General features: G+C 31.3%; 1 protein-coding gene across 1 annotated transcript in view; it reads left to right on the forward strand.

The window, feature by feature from the left end:
• LOC134707083 (uncharacterized) overlaps positions 1-15391 on the forward strand; it is an 85991-nt gene extending 70600 nt beyond the window's left edge. Inside the window, exons 47-60 of the mRNA XM_063566582.1 lie at positions 84-206; positions 656-971; positions 1492-1653; positions 2499-2586; positions 3348-3488; positions 3761-3952; positions 4479-4576; positions 6539-6708; positions 7128-7252; positions 7619-7717; positions 9205-9349; positions 9604-9702; positions 12997-13119; positions 13888-15391. Coding sequence (XP_063422652.1) covers positions 84-206; positions 656-971; positions 1492-1653; positions 2499-2586; positions 3348-3488; positions 3761-3952; positions 4479-4576; positions 6539-6708; positions 7128-7252; positions 7619-7717; positions 9205-9349; positions 9604-9702; positions 12997-13119; positions 13888-14188 — 2182 coding nt within the window. The 3' untranslated portion in view covers positions 14189-15391. The remainder of the gene's footprint in view (positions 1-83; positions 207-655; positions 972-1491; positions 1654-2498; positions 2587-3347; positions 3489-3760; positions 3953-4478; positions 4577-6538; positions 6709-7127; positions 7253-7618; positions 7718-9204; positions 9350-9603; positions 9703-12996; positions 13120-13887) is intronic.
• The last annotated feature ends 6739 nt before the right edge of the window (positions 15392-22130 follow it).

A 22130-nucleotide genomic window follows, 5' to 3' on the forward strand; every position in this document is an offset into this window, starting at 1 on the left:
ATCATATTATAACCTTTGATTATTCTTAATAGTGAAAAAAATGGTTTTAATGCTATTGAATATGCTTTATGTTTTATTTTTAGATACTTTATAAGTTTTGTTGTACAGTTCCAGTTCCAAAAAGCATTATGTGATACTGCTGGTCATAGGGGTCCATTGCATACATGTGATATATACAGGTCTAAAGAAGCAGGGGATAAACTAGGGTAGGTTCATTTATTGAAAAAATCAACTTTGGGGCTCTCAGCCTCCAATATTCATCATCTTTCACCACATAAGGTAACCTAACAGCTTCATCAATTATTACAATCGGGAAATACAGTTAAGTGCTGCAGTTTCATCTGTGCATTTTATTTACTCAACTTTAAACAAAACAAAATTAGGTGCCAGCATTTAAAAGTTTCAAAAACTGATAATCATAACATGGTACGATTTTTTTTTTTTCATTTAGTTCTTTACATACAGAGAACCAGTAAAGATATTTACATACTTTGTTTTACCTGTTTTAAAGACAAATAAACATGAAATAACACTCTCACCAATTAAGGAACTAAATTCAATTTTTCTATTAGATTAAGACGGCTACAAATACTAACCCTAGCAATAATCTTCTTAATAATATGTATCTTTAAACAAACATGCCATATTTTTGCAGTGCCATGCTTGGACTTGGATCCTCCAAACCTTGGCCAGAGGCAATGATGGCAATAACAGGACAACCTAACATGGATGCTACACCCATCATTGATTACTTCACACCTCTAATTGATTGGCTTAAAGAACAAAATAAGGGAGATAACCCAGGTTGGAGTGAGACATGTTCCATAACTAAACTAGCACCATCCATAGGAAAGGAGGCAGAAGGATGGTTAACACAGTATGAGAAACAGGCCACAGTAGCATATAACAAAGCTTACAATGCAGAATGGGCCTACACCTCTAATATAACAGACCAAACAAAGGCTGCTTATGTAAATATATTATTTTGATTTACCATGAGTGATGTCTGAAATTCTTATTAAATAATTGTCAGTTGTTATATTATGCATGTAAATAAGAATTATTTAATGTTGTATCAGTATTTGATTTTTTGATAAAGAATGTTTTTACATTAGTAACCATCTGGATTCACAGGTTTCCTGACTGTACTTTGATCAGAGTTAGACATTGACATGCATCTGATCTGATACTGGTCTAGATTACAACAGCATCTATACACACACAGGAGAGGGAAATGGGTGTTGTTGTTTCAATGTAATCACGATTTGTATCTTGTAATAGACAAAACTGATGCTTACTTGACTCTCATTTATTTTAGGTCATACATCACAGAGTCCCTGCATATACGTTTTTTTTTAATTAGTATTTTCTATCCCTTACAATTCAAACAACACCTGTATTTGTTATGACTCTGTTATGTTTTTGTAAATCGTGGTTATAGTTTAATACGACAGAACAAGGTACATAAAATGTTTATATTTTTTGTTTCAGACTAGATCCCAAGTAGAATTAGCTCATTTTGAGAAACAGATGTATAATAAAGCCTCACAGTATGACTGGCAATCGTTTTACAATACAACACAGAAAAGATTATTTAAAGCCATTACAAACATAGGAACAAGTGCCCTTTCTGATATGAACAAGCTTGAGCAGGTATACAGTTTAAAGATGTGAAAAGGTCTAGTTTTTGATATTGGGAACCTTAAATATCATATGAAATATAATAACTAAAGATGCATAATGCCATAAGGTAATGATGACACCTTGAAAGTTTTATTGAAAATCCAGTCACTGGTGTACTAAATATTTCCTGGAACTTACATTTACAAGTTTTGAAGTCTGAATGTATGCAAGAACAAAAAAACGGTTTCATGCTTCTTCCGACCATGAAGAAATATTTATATATTGCACTTTTATTACTAGTATTGAAGAAAATTATAATAAGTTCCAATGAACATCAGTATATCTACATTAGTTACAAAGGATAAGGTCTAGTAAGACCCCAACTTTGCCCCAAAATATAGCAGTTTTACAAAGAGTAAACTGTTAGCTTTTTATTGGAAATAAGAATACTTCTGCTACATAAATTTTGGATGATTTTGACATTACAATGCACATATATTGAGTACTAACATCATTAAATCATGCTAAATTACTAAAATCTCCACAATTTTAGCCTTTGCATTAAATTTCAGACAGTTTAGGTCTTAAATGGAAGGGGCCGCATTTGTGTTCATTCTTAATATTTAAATGTTAGTTGTATTTGATGATAATACATAACATATATAAAGGTTGAGAGTGAACAGTGACACGAATGCCGCCTCTTTCAATTTTGACAAAAAAATATCTTAAAAATGTCCTATTATGGCATATTTTTGAAACCTGAAATTTTAGGCCAAAATAGGCCCTTCCTGGATCTACTCCTTATACATTAATTACACATTTTTGCGTGTAATCAGATTTTTGACATGTTTCAAATAAGTTAATTAATTTTACAGCTGAAGGGATTATTATCAGACATGTCTGGTATCTATGGTAACGGAAAGGTGTGTTTATCTGATGATGTATGTCTCAAATTAGAACCAGGTAAGTTACATCTGTAGCTGGAAAAAAGATAGAAATCATGACAACTATATATTATTTTAATTGTGCAATCCAAATCTTCCTTTATCAATGTTCCCATTATCAGAAACAAATTTGAAAAAATTAAAGATAGTTAATTTAAATTATTATTGACTTTTTTTTGTTTCACATGCTTCATTATACGCACCTGCAGTATGCAATGGATGTATAAAGTGTTACTCTTGACGGTTGGTCTGTCTGTTTGTTCTGTTCATCTGTCCATTCCATTTTCATTTCCATTCACTTATTTAAGTTTGCCTTATGTTAATTTTATGAAACTCTTACAAAATGCTAAGAGCCAAAATACACAAACAGAATTTTTGAATTTTGGCAGTGAGTCACTTACTTTCTAGAGTTATGTCCCTTTATTACTTTGGGAACTGCAAAAAAAATTGATTCTGCCTTAAGTTTACCTCATTCAAATTTTATAAAACTCATCCACAATATTCAAAAATAAAACTTGCAGACAGTAAAATGGATGAATTTCAAATGTTCTACATCCCTAGTAAATGTTTTAATACTACCTTCAGTCTTCATGGAATTTAAGGAAAATCTACCTGATATGATATAAGGCATTATAAACCAGTGGTGGGAGCAAAGTGGTGGTATGCTGCTTATACCTCCCTTATGGAATCACATCCTCTTTCAAAATTCCTAGATCTGCCCCGCTCAACTGTACTCTGTAAATGGACAAAATTAGTAATGCTTTGAGGGTTCTTTTTCAGATTTGTATAAAATTTTAGCTGAGTCTACAGATTATGACAAGCTATTAGCTGTATGGAAGGGATGGAGAGATGCTTGTCGTGTAATGAAACCTAAATATGTGGAATATATCTCTATTAGTAACAAAGCTATCAGGGAATTAGGTAAACTTATATTATTGAAACTTTTTGGAACTTGGAATATCCTAATAAATCATGCTTGAATACAATTTGTTTAATTTGCAGGAATAAATAAGTTAAGGAGAATATTTCTACAGTAATATAGTATTGATACCTTGATTAGAACATAATAATTGTTTTTTGTGAAAGCAATACATTTATTTTAGTTAATTCTTCAAGTTTTTTTCTGTGTAAGTATTCCCACTTTACTATCCTTATTTTGTAACATCATGAGTTATTAACTGTGTGTTTTGCAGGCTATAAAGATTACGGTGATTACTGGAGATCTCATTATGATGTACCTACATTTGAAGAAGATTTGGAGAATTTACTGAAACAGCTACAACCTCTTTACCAGAACTTACATACATATGTCCGTAGTAAACTGATGGCGGTGTATGGAGAGGATAAGTTCCCTGAGTCTGGACATATACCTGCTCATTTATTAGGTAAGAGTTATAAGTGGGAGAGGTTAATGAAATAACACATTTGAAGACCCAAGGATTGTTTTAAAATCGGGAAAGAAGCCAAATGAAATGTTGTGGTATTTTTTATCAACCAAAGTAATACAGGAGAGCAATATCAATTCCTTGGAACCTTAAGATAATTAATTAAGATTTCAGTGTAAATGTATCCTTTTATACATAAACAAGAGCAGATGAAAGTTTAGCATTGTCTACACCTTGGACTTTTTATACTTTTGCAATGATTATAATACTGTTGAAACTTATGTACATGCAATTTTATATACATTTTACTACCTTCCAATGTTAAAAGTTTCAAAACAAAATTATTGTTGATATATTGGAACATTAAGGGAAAGTATTTTCTGATATCCAATTTATTGATTTACCCAACTTTGAGGGATCAGACAGGCTTTAATGTAGGGGTACTGCTTGTGAACATTTTCTTCAGAAGAAGAGAAATGTCTAAATGATTACATTACTAGATTATTAAACTTAATTATTTTTTTAGGTAACATGTGGGCCCAGAATTGGAATAACATTTACCATTTACTTGTACCATTTAAAAATAAAGAAGACATTGATGTTACACAAGCCATGAAAGATCAGGTAAGATAAATGTTACACAAGTCATGAGAGATCAGGTAAGATAAATGTTACACAAGCCATGAGAGATCAGGTAAGATAAATGTTACACAAGCCATGAGAGATCAGGTAAGATAAATGTACCACAAGCCATGAGAGATCAGGTAAGATAAATGTTACACAAGCCATGAGAGATCAGGTAAGATAAATGTTACACAAGCCATGCCATGAGAGATCAGGTAAGATAAATGTTACACAAGCCATGAGAGATCAGGTAAGATAAATGTTACACAAGCCATGAGAGATCAGGTAAGATAAATGTTACACAAGCCATGAGAGATCAGGTAAGATAAATGTTACACAAGCCATGAGAGATCAGGTAAGATAAATGTTACACAAGCCATGAGAGATCAGGTAAGATAAATGTTACACAAGCCATGAGAGATCAGGTAAGATAAATGTTACACAAGCCATGAGAGATCAGGTAAGATAAATGTTACACAAGCCATGAGAGATCAGGTAAGATAAATGTTACATAAGCCATGAGAGATCAGGTAAGATAAATGCTACACAAGCCATGAGTGATCAGGTAAGATAAATGTTACACAAGCCATGAGAGATCAGGTAAGATAAATGTTACATAAGCCATGAGTGATCAGGTAAGATAAATGTTACACAAGCCATGATAGATCAGGTAAGATAAATGTTACACAAGCCATGAGAGATCAGGTAAGATAAATGTTACACAAGCCATGAGAGATCAGGTAAGATAAATATTTCACAAGAAATTTACCAGTATACTATGCAGTATGGTTTGTTGACCTATAGTTGGTCACTGATAGAGAGTTGTTTCATTGGCTATCATACAAAATCTTCTAATTTTTGTATCATATATAATTATACCCCCGCTTTTACCTCTGTCTGCCCTTCCGTCAGTCCGTCAGTCAGTCCGTCCGTCCCATGAATATTTTTCGTCGCATTTTTCTCAGGAACTACAATACAAGGATTTCTGAAATTTGGTTTCAGGGTTTATCTAAGTCAGCTATACCGTGTGATGCGTTTTCAGATTGATTACTTGACAACTTCCTGTTTACCGAACACTTGTATGATTTTACACGTGATAGCCAAGTTGAAAATTTTGTCACATTTTTCTCAGGAACTTCAATACAAGGATTTTTGAAATTTGGTTTCAGGGTTTATATAAGTCAGCTATACAGTGTGATGCGTTTTCAGATTCATCACTCGACAACTTCCTGTTTACCAAACACTTGCATATTTTTACACTATTAATATTATCCACTTGCGGCGGGGGTATCATCAGTAAGCAGTAGCTCGCAGTTTCACTTGTTTAACATCCTTTACACCTTCATTTCTGTTTCACCCTAACACACTTTGTTTTGGGAGTTTTGTACCCTAATCTCTATAAAAATTTAGGAATTGCTACAAAAGTTAAGGTTTATTTGTTATTGCAATTGATTCTAATCAAATTCCATCAAACAAATCAAGTTTTGTATGCCTCTTTATGTATTTGTATGAATAAGACTAGTGAATACAGGATAATGTATAGATGTTTTGTATCAGTTTCCAATTGTCAAATTTGAAATCTGACCAGATATTAGGTCACACTATTTACTTGAGACAAGTGTAATGTAATTGGCATTTTAGAAATATTTCTTGGAGTAAATAAGAAAGTGACCCAAACAAACACAACTGTTAATAGATAAACCATGAACATTGAGTTCTGTTCAAAATGGCATAAAACAAATAAGAAATTCGAGTTGGTTGAGATGCATAATTCAGGCAGTGAAACAAAAGATTCTAACTTTATTTTGCAGTATGAGCTTTTTGAAATAAAGGTATATGAATATTTATCACCATAGAGCTTCTCTATTCTCATTATCTTAAGTTTAACATTGTTATTATTTTATATATATAATTTCATATATGAAAAAGATTTAAAGTTAATTTAATTTAAATTTATTACAGGGATATACACCAAAGAAAATGTTCGAAGTGGCTGAGGAATTTTTCACATCATTGGGACTAGAGAAGATGCCATCAACTTTCTGGAATGATACCATAATGGTAAACCCTCCTGGTGTAGAAATGGTCTGCCATGCATCAGCTTGGGACTTCTATAATCAAAAGGACTTCAGGTATTAAGAACTATATGTATAGGTCCATATATTTGTACTTTTGATATATGTCTCGAATCAAACAACATTGCCAGTTATGAGTAAAAGAGATTAACTTGTTAAATCCGCCATTTTCTCCATAAAGAATAACTTTTACCAAGACAGAAATTTGACAGATTATTTAGAAGTAATATTGAACAAAGAACAGAGTTCAAAGATGGTATTGACATTTTTTGACAAGACAATCAACTGTGGTTTTATAAGAACTACTAATACTTCTTTAATAGAGCATAATGCACAATTGAAACAGTAGTAAAAAGGGAGATAATTCAGTCAATTTTGTTTCTGAAAAAACTTTTATGAAAAATCTTTTAAAATAAAATTTGCTCACATGTAGCTAGAGGAAAGATAATTTAGATGTCACTTTATGATTGTTTCAGAATAAAGATGTGTACAACAGTAACCATGGAGAATTTGTTTGTTATTCATCATGAAATGGGTCATATACAGTACTTCTTGCAGTATAAAAATCAACCAGTGAAATTCAGGGAGGGTGCCAATAATGGTAAGATTATAACCATAATGGATATTTCAATATGTAAGATTCTGAACATTCAAAGTTTAATGATTGCCATTTTATCTGATATGAGGTGGGCCCTGTATAATGCATGTTCTTTGAACAGTTTTAAAAACATGTATTAATCTTGTTTCTTGTTTTAGTATAAATTCTGACATCTTTTAGTTTCTTCATTTAATTCTGCACAATTCACCTTTGTTATTAGAAATAAAGGATAATGTATGATTTTATCAATTGCAGAAATGATATTTATATTTGTAATTAGATTTGAAATGAAAAATGTGTGTTAAGATTTGAAGTGTTGTAGAAAGATGTAACTGATTTGTCAAAGGATATTTTTGTTTTTGTTTTTAGGATTCCATGAAGCTATAGGAGATGTTATGGCACTGTCTGTGTCTACTCCAGAACATTTACATAAAATTAATCTTCTAGATAAAGTAGAAAATGATGAAGGTACGCTTAACATACAATACATACATACAACGCATAGTTAAAAAAAAAGTTAAATTAATAATAGTAATTATCGCTATTTTGTGCATTTTTATTTTGATCTTTTTTTGTGATAATTTTCATATCATTCTTCTCGCTTGAGATGGAAAAATTATCACTAGAAACTAAGGAGTCCACGTGGCGTTGCTAACGAAATTGACATGAAATTGACAACGTTGTCATAGGTAAAATAGCGATAAATAGATTATCATTGGTCATCTCAACTCGATTGCGTTTCTCACTTTCGCTGTACCAGCTCAAGCGAGAAAATCAATCTCATTGAGATGATCAACGATAATCTATAAATCATGATAATAGTAAATCATGATAATAGTAAATCATGATAATCTATAATTCATGATAATAGTAAATCATGATAATCTATAAATCATAATAGTAAATCATGATAATAGTAAATCATGATAATCTATAAATCATGAAAATAGTAAATCATGATAATCTATAAATCATGATAATAGTAAATCATGGTAATCTATAAATCATGATAATAGTAAATCATGATAATAGTAAATCATGATAATAGTAAATCATGATAATCTATAATTCATGATAATAGTAAATCATGATAATAGTAAATCATGATAATCTATAAATCATAATAGTAAATCATGATAATAGTAAATCATGATAATCTATAAATCATGATAATAGTAAATCATGGTAATCTATAAATCATGATAATAGTAAATCATGATAATCTATAAATCATGATAATAGTAAATCATGATAATCTATAATTCATGATAATAGTAAATCATGATAATAGTAAATCATGATAATCTATAAATCATAATAGTAAATCATGATAATAGTAAATCATGATAATCTATAAATCATGATAATAGTAAATCATGATAATCTATAAATCATGATAATAGTAAATCATGATAATCTATAAATCATGATAATAGTAAATCATGATAATCTATAAATCATGATAATAATAAATCATGATAATAGTAAATCATGATAATAGTAAATCATGTTTCCATTTACTATAGATTGCAATTGGTTATTATAATATGTCAGATAGTACCTCAATCAATTGTTTCTCATTTATTAGGATTACAGCTTGAAACTTAGATATGTTTTTTTACAAGCCATGATGGCCTTACCTTGTAACTAATCTAAACAATTTAATTAACAGTATGATCTGTTATTTTATCTTAAGGTTGCATACAATACAAATGTACTACATGTACCAACTACCAAATCATTCTAGTCCTTTAACTAGAAGCTTCATTTAAGTAAACTAATGTGAACTTCTTTTGTTTACTTAGAGCTTCATCATGGCATATTTTAATGACTTTTGTTCCCTCTTTATTTCATTTTATTTTCAACAGGCTAAATATATAAAAGCCAAATATATAATTTGGAGACTGCTCCTCAAATTTTGTTTACTTAAAATCTCTTGCTTACTTGTGTTGTAGAGGCTGATATAAACTTCTTGATGCAGAGAGCATTAGAAAAAGTAGCCTTTTTACCCTTTGGATACCTAATAGATAAATGGAGATGGAGCGTGTTTAGTCGTGAGACAATACCAGATCACATGAATGATAAATGGTGGGAACTAAGGTACCAAATACTTCTTTTACAAATTTTTATCTAAATACCATATTGCACATTTTTGAAAACTAACAATATATCAACTTAAGATTAAAGTTTGGTAATTTCACATCATTTTGAAAACAAACAAAAATTATCTCTTTTATAATAACCTTTTTGTTTAATAGTAAATATGATAAATCAAAATTTCTTTACAGTAAAAGCCTCTTTTTTTTATATAACCATTGCCTATGAATTGACTTGACATTTATATTGTATTACAGATGTAGATACCAGGGTATTTCTCCCCCTGTAAAGAGAACAGATGACGATTTTGATCCTGGATCAAAGTATCACATTCCAGCAAATGTAGCTTATATAAGGTATTTAAGTTCACAAATGTTCTTATATTTGTTCATTCCTTTTATTTCTGTAGAATATGGAATGAGTCAAAACTAGTTATTTTATTCTTTGGGTAATATAAAAAAGAAGATGTGGTATGATTGCCAATGAGACAACTATCCACAAAAGACCAAAATGACACAAACATTTACAACTATAGGTCACCGTACAGTCTTCAACAATGAGCAAAGCCCATACTGCATAGTCAGCGTCTATGATCTTCATCAACATATATAATGACTTGTGAGTTAGATGAAAATATTTGAGCTCTGTATGAATGAATCCTCGATAATAAAGTATAGTAAGGGGTATTGAAATGAAAGTGGAAAATGAATAGATTGTAATTAGAATGGCTTTGTAGCTGAAAGTCTTTAATTTTATTGGTATACAGTTATAGTATAATAATACTTTATTCAGAAGCAATACAGCTTATAGAATCATACAATTTTACAATATTTTTTGAATGCATCAGTGAAATATAAAAACAATAATTATACACAATACATGCATGGCGGAGAATGAAACAAAAATTCATATGATAAATAAATAATACAACTACATATTACGAATTTTTTCAATATTAAACAAAAATTTACCTAAATTATTAAGTTCTTTCACATTGTGAACTGATATCAACTGTATAAGTTTAAAAGTGGATGGATATTGCCAATAATATTTCTTAATGTATAGTTTTCTTACATCACTATATCTATTACATTCTAGAATAACATGGTATTCATCTTCTACAATATTGTTATTGCACATAGTTCATAATCTATTTTCTCTATCTACATTGTAATATCTGCCTGTTCCTATATTGAGGCTATGTGCGTAGATACGATATTTACATATAAAAGGTTTATATATTTGATTAACAGGTCTATCTAAATAAAACTGCAGTATATCTGTGTCATATATATATCTATAAAGTATACATTTTGATGAGTTATTAAAAAAAGAATTAGCATCAGCAATAAAGGTATCTTTCATTCTTTGTTTTAGCTCATGTATGAATATATCAACATTATTTACACTTTGTTTTAGCCATACATCATGAAAACCATAACTACATAAAATATCTTTGACTGAACAAGCCCAATTCGATTTGTCATTGGTTTTTTTAAATGAACTCTCCAACATATCTTCATAACATGCTTTAAGTATACAGTTATCAGTATTTACTAATTTGAACCAAAATTGAATCAGTCTTCTTTGTCTTTCATAATACATTGGATAACGTCCCAATTCACAGTAAACCATGTTATTAACAGCAGTTTTTCTAACCTTTAGAATTCGTTTTAAAAAATATAAATGTACTTTCTCTATATCATTAGCTTTATGATTACCCCACACTTCACAGCTATAACTAAGTATACTAGATACATATGTATCAAATAAGGACAGTAATGTTTCACAGTTATAATATTCATCTACAATTTTACTACATAAAGCAAAAACAGCTTTTCTTCCTTGATTTGCTAACATTTTTTGAGTATGTAAAAAACTGCCATTATAATTAAAAAGAATACCCAAATATACAAAACTGTCACATATATCTATTTGGTTGTTATTCTAAAACCATTTTTCTTGACTTTTTACACTACCTCTATTTCTAAACACTACAACTTTAGTTTTAGACATATTAATGTATAAACCATATTCCTCTGCCGAGGAATTTACAGTATTTATCATATTTTGCAGATCATCTATGTTCTCACTGAATAAAACAGTGTCGTCTGCGTACATTAGTAAAAATAAATTTAAGGATTTCAATTCATATGACTGACAGCCATTACTGATTAGATCTACTTCCATATCATTGACATACAACGAGTATAATAAAGTATAGTCACTATCTTAAGACAAATAGACCAGGATAAATCAAATGAGTTTATACGTTATAATTAGGGATGGCAATGAGTACTTGATCAAAAGGCCAAGTACTTGAGTACAGTTTTTGTACTCGGATACTCGTTTTCCTGTTATACATCTTGAGATATTTTCTCTTCACATTTCAACTCACTTTAGTTCTGTTAAAATATCCCCTTCTTAATACTAAATAAAATCAATTAAGGACATAAATATGGTTGTCCTAAAGCTACTATTTGGTATAGTGGTACCAGTAACGTCCTTTCCTCCGGATGAAATGTTTTCATGTGCACTACTTGAAACAAAAAATAGAAAGTCAAGCACTATTTCGTCTGAAATTGTTGACCATATCATATTTCTAAACAAGAACAAGATCAAAATGACCCTACACATCTGATAAGAGACATTTTAACGGTGTTTGTACACAGATCAACACTTTAATGGATTAATAGTTAAACTTGCCTTTGTTTGTTAATCAAGACTTCTATGTAAACGTGATTGGTTTTAGATGTACATTTAAATTAATTTAATTGCTCTGTATTTGAAATTTTAGAAAAATTGTTTATTTTACAATTGAAATATAGGCGAAAGTACGAGAGCGACATTCAAACCCAAAAGTCGAAATAAACTGACCACTGTCTTAGCTAAAACAAAAAAATAATCAGACAAATGATGATGCAAAAATAATCAGACAAATGATGATGCAAAAAAAATCAAGAACGAGAAAGACTGAGCAACATGAAAAAGAACAAGTAATTTGAAGTCCAATATTGTTGTTGAAAAATTAATGGACAGGTCCAATCATAAAAAATACCAACGCCTCAGGAACAGATGATACATATATTGTCTGCTTTTGGACTTTATATGCAAACATTTTTGATTTTATTGGAATTTGGTTCATGAACACGTACCCAAAAAATAATTGCTATTATGATAGGTTATTTGCAAAAACAGCGGTCGGTTATTCATTGTTTAATTGACATAAAAACAGAGGAGCAAGCGCTGATTGTAGTACGTTGGTATTATGTTTATGAAAGATAATTACAAAAACACTGAATCCAACCTAAAATCTAAACTTTTCAATAGACTTTTATGATTCATCTTATTACTCGCAAGTACTCAAGTATCTTGACTGAGTGTCCGAGTATTAAAATTCAGATCTTTTGACATCCCTAGTTATAATATTGTTAAATCAGCTCTACACAGATAACTATGTTCCTTTGGAACACTTTAATTTTCTTTTTTTCTGTAACTTAATTCTGTTTTAGGTATTTTAAAATTTATTTTATACCGTTGCACAAACTTTATATCTTGCTTCATGTCATGACACTGTCTATTCTATTTTTAGAAAATTTTATACATGGTCCACAAAGCTGTTTGTAATACCATGTCTATTCTATTTTTAGATATTTTATAAGTTATGTGGTACAGTTCCAGTTTCATAAAGCTTTATGTGATGCAGCAGGACATACTGGACCATTACATAGATGTGATATTTATAGATCTAAAGAAGCTGGGAAACTATTAAGGTAAGGTCCTTCAACTCAATCAATATATATATATAGAAAAAAATTGCTTATGTTTGTACCTAACTAGGAAATGAGATGATTCAATCATGCATGTCATTGTAATTGCAGTATTTATAGTTTTGTAACATTGCCATGACAGTTTTTCTCTGTGATGGGAGTAAAATGAGTTGGATAGAAAAACAAGAAGATGTCAATGAGAAAACCTTTCACCAGGAACTATAGGTCAAAGTTTAACCTTTCAACAATGAGCAAAACTCTTAAAACATTTAGTCATTCATAAAAAACCCTGCAATGACATGTAAAAAATTTAAACAAGAATACTAACAGCTTGATTTGTGTACAAAACCATAAACATAAGACAAATATGGTATACATCAAAAATAGACAACTGAATTACCGGTTCCTGACTTTGGACAGGCACATACAGAATGTGGTGGGGTAAAACATGACTGTTAAACTAGTATAAATCAATAGATTGAATTGACAACCAAAAAAGGGACCCATATCTGTATAGACCTTTATTTAATAGACCTAAAAGGGAAAAACAGATGAACAACAGTCCACAAAGCTCTACAAAAAGAACTAAAGATTGGGCAAAATGAAATAAAGATTAGAATAAATATCACTTCCATCACTGATTCATCTTTAAGTTGAATAATATCAGTTTCATTATAATACTAATATGTTTAACTGTAAAAGCAGAGTAAAACTTTTATTAATATGACTTTCATTAATAAGTTGAAATTGTCAAGTATTTATATTTTACAGTGATATGTTAAAGCTTGGATCTTCAGTATCTTGGCCTGAAGCTATGGAGAAATTAACAGGTCAACGTAAAATGGACGTGGGTCCAATCCTAGATTACTTCAAACCTTTACAAGATTGGCTGGAGAAACAGAACTATAATCAGCGACCTGGATGGTCACCAGCTTGTCCAGTTGATGACCAGATGGCAAATAAAGCTCACTTAGTTACCTGTGATAATAATGCAAACTCATTGCAAAATAACTTAATTCTATATGTATTATCTATATTGTTAATATATGTATATGTTCATCGATATGTGTGAAAAGGTTCCTCTTTTAATGTTGAATTAAATTTTGATTGGACCATCGAATAGCAAGATAAACAATTACCTGTATGAATTTCTGATAACTTGTTGCTGTAAAATAACTAATGCCTAAAATTTTCATACAATTATCATTTATTTGAATCAAATTGTTAATCAAGTAAAGGGCTAGAACAATGAGAAGTGTAGCTTGGGCTGTCTAACTTGTTTTAAAAATTTGGTTTTGACGATAACATGTCCATATTTACTTCACACAGCAACCTATGAAGAAAAAAATGATATAAAGTAATGACTTTTTTCTCTGAAGAATCAGGCAGACTTTTATAATCTCACCCGAAATATGTAAATAGTATTATAACAAATGTTAAGCAGATTTTAATATTTTCTCCTATATTATGTATATGTTTTAATGAGAGAAAAACATAATTTATGCAAGCCCTGTGATAAATATGGTGCTTTTTGTATACAAAATCATTGCTAGGTTGTAACAAATATTTGAAATGTCAATGGTTACTGTTAAGATGTACTTTTTTAATATTAACACGTCTATGTAAATAAATATAAAAGTCATAATTTTTTAATTTTATTTTCCCTCTGTAAATAAAGGATCTGAGAAGAACCTTATTTACTCACATACTAGTGCAAATTAAAAAATTGCCATACATACACTCAAAATTATCATAACTACGATGTTCTGAACATAAAAATCACATATTGAAAGAGTTACCATGGCAACAAACCATGACACAAGTATGTATATTTAGTAAACTTTCTTGAATTTCCTTTTTTTACATCAACTTTTTAAAGTTTATAATAGTTTGGAAAAGTATGTTCGCACACTTAGAAACAACTTAATATTTGATGAGATGATTTGTATAGCTTTAAGAAAGCTTCTCTTGAATTATTTTGTTGTTTTTTAGCATGTGGACAATGTTTTCAAAAGGACATAATGAATGAAAACACCATAAACATTGCAGTTATCTTGTTGTTTTGAGAACATGGTGCATATTATAATTATGACTTAATTGTGATGTCATAACATGAAAATCAAAGTAATTCATTTATTTTTTTCATTTTTTATGAATTTTCAAACATCTGTTAATTCAAAATAATTCTCAAAAATGTATTTTGTTGGGCCAAATAATTGATTACCAATGGTTTAATTTTATTTTTGTAATAACCAGTATATGGAAAATTAGTATAATGAATAAGATATTTGAACATTTAAAAATTCTATATCAAAATACAATTTGAATTGAAGATATGTCAATAAACTCATTTTATTACTGTATGTTACTATTTTATTTAATTAACCTTATATTGCGTCAGGACCATTGTTTTTCGAAATTACAATCATTCTTACTATCTTTGATTAGACTGTTATATAAGTTGCAAACAATAGACATATGGCAAAACTAATCCTGCCAGTTAAACTTTTATATCAAGCTGTATATTTCAGAAGGTAGAACATGTGGATGCCTCTTTTCTTCTATACAGATTCACTAAGTTTGCCCCAAAGTTGGTCATTAGGTGCAAAAAAGGGTAAATTTTGACGATTTTTGGTTCTTTCTCTTGACCCAGAAGACCCAGGCATGCTGGTAAAGGTATCCAGCTGTAGAGTGGACCCTAGTTAACAAATTTACCCCAACAGTTGTTAGGTCGGAGTGATCTTGGTTCAGTAATCTACAGAAGGTCATTTGGACCCAAAATACGGAATTTCAAGATTTTTCCAATTTTTTACTTCAAATGGATTCCAAAACCAGAAGTAGTCATTTCCTATGCGTATTTCAATAATTATAACAATCAGTAGTTATAAGGCCGTTGGTTTGCACTATTTTTGCAAGTATTATGCCTCTGAACTTCCTTACAGTGTAAGACACAGGTGTGAAGCCCACCCCTCCAGAAAACTGAGTTTCAGCTGATTTCAATTTTCCAAGTCCGTATTTGTGCTCAAAATGCAACCTATACCTGAGAAACATGAATATGGATAGCCTCAGATTGAAGGAACGTGCATCTTTTAAAATAAGTATCATTAAGTGTACTTCTAAAAGAATGGAACGCCATTGGAGCCAAATAATGGTGGTCTGGGTACACCCGTCTTGTCGCATGGTTAGGGGTGCTATAAACAGTTTCGTACTAAAAACTAGGGGTTATTCCCTGACTAAAAATAACCATGGAGGGAATCCCCTGTTTATTTACTTACTTGGTGAAAAAGTATCATGTATTTTGTATTTGATTGTAAAAATTAGTTAATTAGCTTTCAATTAAAACAGGTTGAATGATTGAAATAATTTTAAAAATTATATTAAATATACATGTTTCGAGGGGAGACAACACTGTAAACAGTCTGTTTTTTTAGCAGTGAACATTGTAAACTTATTTTCAGCCACTGTAGCTCTTTTTGGAGCAGGAAACCGTACCCTGAAACAAGATTTTTTTGAAAGGCCAGGTAAAAAACTACAAAATTCATACAGTTTTGATTATGAAAAATGTGCAGGGATCATGTCTTCATGGGTGTGCAAATGACCTGATTGCAAGTTTTTTATGTTAAAATTATACCTTTTTTCCCCCCATGTTCATTGGATGAAATTTTTATAATATATTAAAAGTACACATTATTTCTATTTCATTATAAACTAGAGAACATTCTGATTCCAGTGATATCTAGTTTTATACAAGTATCTTTATTAATCAGTCCACCAGTAAGGGTCACATATGCATGGTCCCTCAAAACATGACGTCATAGAAAAAAACTGTTGATTGCACCCTAGGGTTAACAGTTGTATTTGCTGCTTCTCCACTAAACACACGAGTAAGAGCGAAGACTTATAAACAGATAGGGTGAATTGTCTCCCTGCTGACTTACCTTGTGACCTAGCAAGTTAAAAATCTGGCTCAACATGTCCATCTAGTACAAAGCAGAGTTGATATTCATATATCATTAACATGTTCTCGACCTGAGTATGTATTTAAGCATCTATCCATTATCACCATCACAGTTAAATTGTGTAAATTATGTAAACTCACGGCTGACACTCCACTTACCGGCTCGGCTCTGCGTCTACATCGGCGGTGGGTCTGTTAATCGTGTTGGTTAAGAGTAAAACTCACAATTTAATGTTAAACTCTGTTAAATAAACAGATTTTTTGGCACATTATGAGAATCACATCAAAAAAAGAAAAGTGTTTGACAAAATGATATCTATCATAGAACATTTTCCACCATTAAAATAAATGCATAGCCTGCGCAATTTTAAGTAAAACGAAAAGGCGTCGCGCAAGTATGTGGTTTTTATACTTATAATCATAGCAATATTTTAGATAAAAGGCCAAAAACCATTTTTAGATATGATTTAAAGGACACAAAGTAGTACTTTGGTTCTACAAAATCAATTGTCATTGATAAATATTTCATAATTGTTATAAAAGTTGAGTTATACCACATTATAATGAATATTAGGGGAATACAGTCTGTTAATGGGTTGGACAATTTAAATCGTGTCAGTTAAGAGTTATTTAGCCACGACAATAGTCTTACTACCTTGAGTTTATATTTTCACATTGAAAAAAATGAGATGTACTTATGATGAAAAAATTGCAATTCGGTGCAACAGTATCCTTATAGAAAGAGCACTTTTATTTTATTTTTTTCCCTCTGCATTTCATTAAAAGGGTGTGTCATTTCAAATTAGCGTTATATGGACTGATTGGCCGCTCGAATTCGCATGAATTTATTTTTTACGCCAAGTTATCAATCAGCCTTATTTATTTGTCTGTTCAAAGTCTGTAACATCTATGAATCTGTCATGTGTTGCAATTCAGCTGGTTAAATTCCATGCGTTTTCTTTGGAATACTTAAGGCTTTTCTACCTCAGGAATAGATTACCTTATGCCGGCGTCACACATTGGCAGTTAGACCAGCGTGCACCAAACGTACAGAAAAAACTGACAGTTGGTATACATTAGTTGCACACCATAGGAACGCTTAAGACGGCGTGCACAAAGCTGAGTCTACAAATGTAACGTCTTCAAATAACAAAAACCATTTACGACGTCCGTATTTTCCCTCAGAAAACGTAAGCGTAACAAAAACACTGGACACTTAGTTTACCATAAATTCTAAACATTCACCTTCAACATATTTTTTTTTTTTTTCGAACAAAAAAGTTCAGCAAATGCACATTTTAAATACAGCGCATTTTACAGTTGCCGTCAACTTTGTGCACGCCGTCTTAAAGCAATCGTTCAAAGCGTGTTGCATAAGTTTAAAGTACGTCGAAATACAAAGGTAAAATTGGGAAAGAAAATGGGGAATGTGTCAAAGCAACAACAACCCGACCATAGAACAGGCAACAGACAAAGGCCTCCAATGGGTCTTCAATGTAGAGAAAAACTCCCGCACCCGTAGGCGTCCTTCAGCTGGCCCCTTAAAAAATATGCATAATAGTACAGTGATAATGGACGTCATAATAAACTCGGAATTATACACAAGAAAGTAAAATTAAAAATCATATAAGACTATATATATTAAACAAAGGCTAGAGTTCCTGACTTGGGGACAGGTGCAAAACTGTGGAGGGGATAAACATGTTTATGAGATATCAACCGTCCCCCTATACCTCTATCCACTGAAGGAAAGTAAATACGATTGATGAATGCTACAACCCGAGGAAATTTTTATGCAGCATAAAAAATATACAACATACGCCAACATACGTTTCTTGAACGCCGATAAACGCTTAGCCTTAGGTACGCTTCTAGTACGCCCAATACATGCTTAAAGCATATTGGCAGCGTAAATGATTTTTAACACGCCGTAGCTATACGCTGATGTGTGACGCCGGTATTAGTTGTATTTCCTCAATGCTTTTCAACTTTGTTTTTGGCCTTTTAAACATTTTTTTTCGAGCGTCACTGATGAGTTTTTAGATGACGAAACACAAGTCTGGCGTAAATATAAGATGCAAATATCAAATTTCAATCCTGGTAACTATGAGGAGTTTATTTCCGGTATGTATTTTCCTTTGTACCCAGTCATCATTCTTATTTTCTGCCTCCTAAGGAAATGTCTGTACCAATTTCTAAACCGTGGTTCTAAACAAGAAATAGACATTAGTAAGTTCTTTTTTATTTTAGTGTCGGGTGCTGATTTAATGTGTAACAAAAAGACAATTTTATATTCCTGTAAATCACAATAAATGCATAATATTAATTTTATTTTTCGAGTAATGATGTATTCGTATGATATCGTAAGTCATTTAGCCGACTCGCAGTCCGCAAGCGTGCTTATTTTTCTATCGAGTGACCTTCAAGGTGGTGTAGAGAAAGGTTGATGTTGAAAGGTTTGTCTATATATTTGTTTGCATTTGATAAAAAAAATCAAAACATAACGAAGTTTATCTCTGATTTATGTACTTGTTAACTATGTAAATGGCAAATTGGTGCAATTCATATCAATGAAACAGAATCCACATGTTATATGCGACCATTCTTTGATTTTACACTTTTTAAAATCATTTCTTTCAATTTCAGATTCCATAGTCTAAACTTATGTTTCATTGCACATGTGTTGTTCATTTATTCTAGCCACTAATCTTGGGCCTATCTCTTATTATACTTGTAATGTCATTCATAACTCTTAACAGAGCAATTAACAGACCGAGTTTTATACATCCGACCCATTAACAAACCATATTTTTATCAAAAATTGATTTATGTCACCAAAATACAGTTTTTCGTGTAGATTTTTCACATATTGATGTTAATATGGTAAACAAACATAATGCCAGTATTTTTTCAATGTTCAAAAGATTGCACGCAAGTAAACTCAACCATCTTGTCATTTTTGTGTACATTTCGTGTGTGTAAAATGTGTATAAATTTACTGATGAGTAACTTGCCTTTTCATTTCATAGAATGTTTATCGAAGCTAGAAAAAAAAATTAAACCACTGGATTCAGTACTCCAAATCATTTTGTCAGACATGAATAGTTTTTATGATATAAATATAATTAAAAAGTTATACAATGAAACATGCTGACCTTGCACTGATTTTCACGATAATACCTGATTAACAGACTTAAGCCAACCAGATTAACAGACCCAATGCCGATATAGCCGCATACTCAATATAGATTGACTGAACTATCTCTCGGTTAGCCGAGTGTCGGCCTTGAAACTGCTTCTTTAAAATCACTGAAATAAAAATTGTGTACGGATGGAGGTGTTTTGTTTGTTCTAAAAATCAGCTTATATATGAAAGAACCATGGATACTGTAAATCCAAAGAATGAATGGACAAACTACTATTACAGATGGGGCATAAAAGTCAAAACACCTATATAGAATAGAAACATTCTATTTAACTTTTTGGTTCACTAAAGATGAAAAGATATGTTGTTCTCACTCAGGAGCAATAAAATATAGATAGTTAAAGATGCATTGCATTTCTATATCTGTTCTACGTATAAATAGGTATCATTTGATTCTATTCTCTTCATAATTGGTCTACATCTCTTTTTATGACCCACCTACGATAGTAGAGGGGCATAATGTTTTCTGGTCTGTGCGTCCGTCTGTCTGTTTGTCTGTCTGTTTGTCTGTCTGTTCCTCCCTTCGTCTGTCCTGCTTCAGGTTACAGTTTTTGGTCAAGGTAGTTTTTGATGAAGATGAAATCCAATCAATTTGAAACCTAGTACACATGTTTCCTATGATATGATCTTTCTTATTTAATTGCCAAATTAAAGTTTTGACCCCAATTTTTCAGTCATCTGAACATGGAAAATGATAGTGCCAGTGGGGCATCCATGTACTATGGACACATTCTTGTTTATTATATATATACTGAGTGCCAATGAAAACGCAACACTTTTGTTTTTCAAAAGAATCTTATAATTTTAATTTTATTTATATTATAACTTTGTATAGTTGGTTAAAAATGACTTTTGAGACAATTGTTGACAACTTTACGGTTGAGTGATTTTTGGAACAAATGTGAAGGGTAATTTTGAACGCACACAAACCGAGTTCACCGCTTTTCAACATACGCCCCATTTTCACGATTTTGTCATTTAAAGCTTGGCTAATGTCATGAATTTTCCCGCCCTTATTGTTAAGAAATTGCAATAAACATCTGAATAAATGCCAGGAATTTCAGACAACCAGCGACATGCAGTATTGGGCATGATCAAATGAAGCCTTTCACAGCATACAATCAGAGAAGACTGGAGTTGTAGCCTCTATAATAACCCAAATCACCCACAAATTCAACCAAAATGAATCATTCAATGATAAACCACATCCCGGGGTACAAAAAGCTCAGCAAGACCGATACATATGGTCTTTAACATATCCGATATCAACTCTGATGGCTGTTCAAATGTCACGAGAGTTTAATAGTGGCCACAGTTGAACCTTTTGAGCAATTTCAGTAAAGCACCATTTGCGCAGAAATTGTTAAGAGCACCACAGTCTTTCCTTAGTGACATTACACGGCCGCCTGACGTAAACATCGAATTCTGTAAACCAAAAATCATCCATTATGTACCAAAAACTGTCAGTGGTGGTTACGTACATTTGACACCCGCCTTGGCCAAAAGTCATGCTTTTCGTAGGATTTTGGTTTGATCGAGCAAATTTTGCATCTGATTTGACATGGTTTAGACAATGAAAACCAACATCAATATCATAAATTCAGCTTGAGTTTGCTTTGCGGGACAAGTGGAATAACAATCCTCGGGATCACATTAAACGTCCGGGATGATAAATTCCGCGGCACCACAGGGTTGTTACATTTTGTTAATAGTACTGTTAGTTGATGATTCGACATTGGCTATTTCGTTTACCTATTGCGACCGAAAGATGACAATGAAACTTTTTGTTTGTATCGATCTTTTGTTAAAATTGTGTTTTTTTTTTAAAACAATTTATTTTGAAAGATTATC

Source organism: Mytilus trossulus, chromosome 2 (assembly GCF_036588685.1).
Source record: "Mytilus trossulus isolate FHL-02 chromosome 2, PNRI_Mtr1.1.1.hap1, whole genome shotgun sequence".
Lineage (NCBI taxonomy): Eukaryota > Metazoa > Mollusca > Bivalvia > Mytilida > Mytilidae > Mytilus > Mytilus trossulus.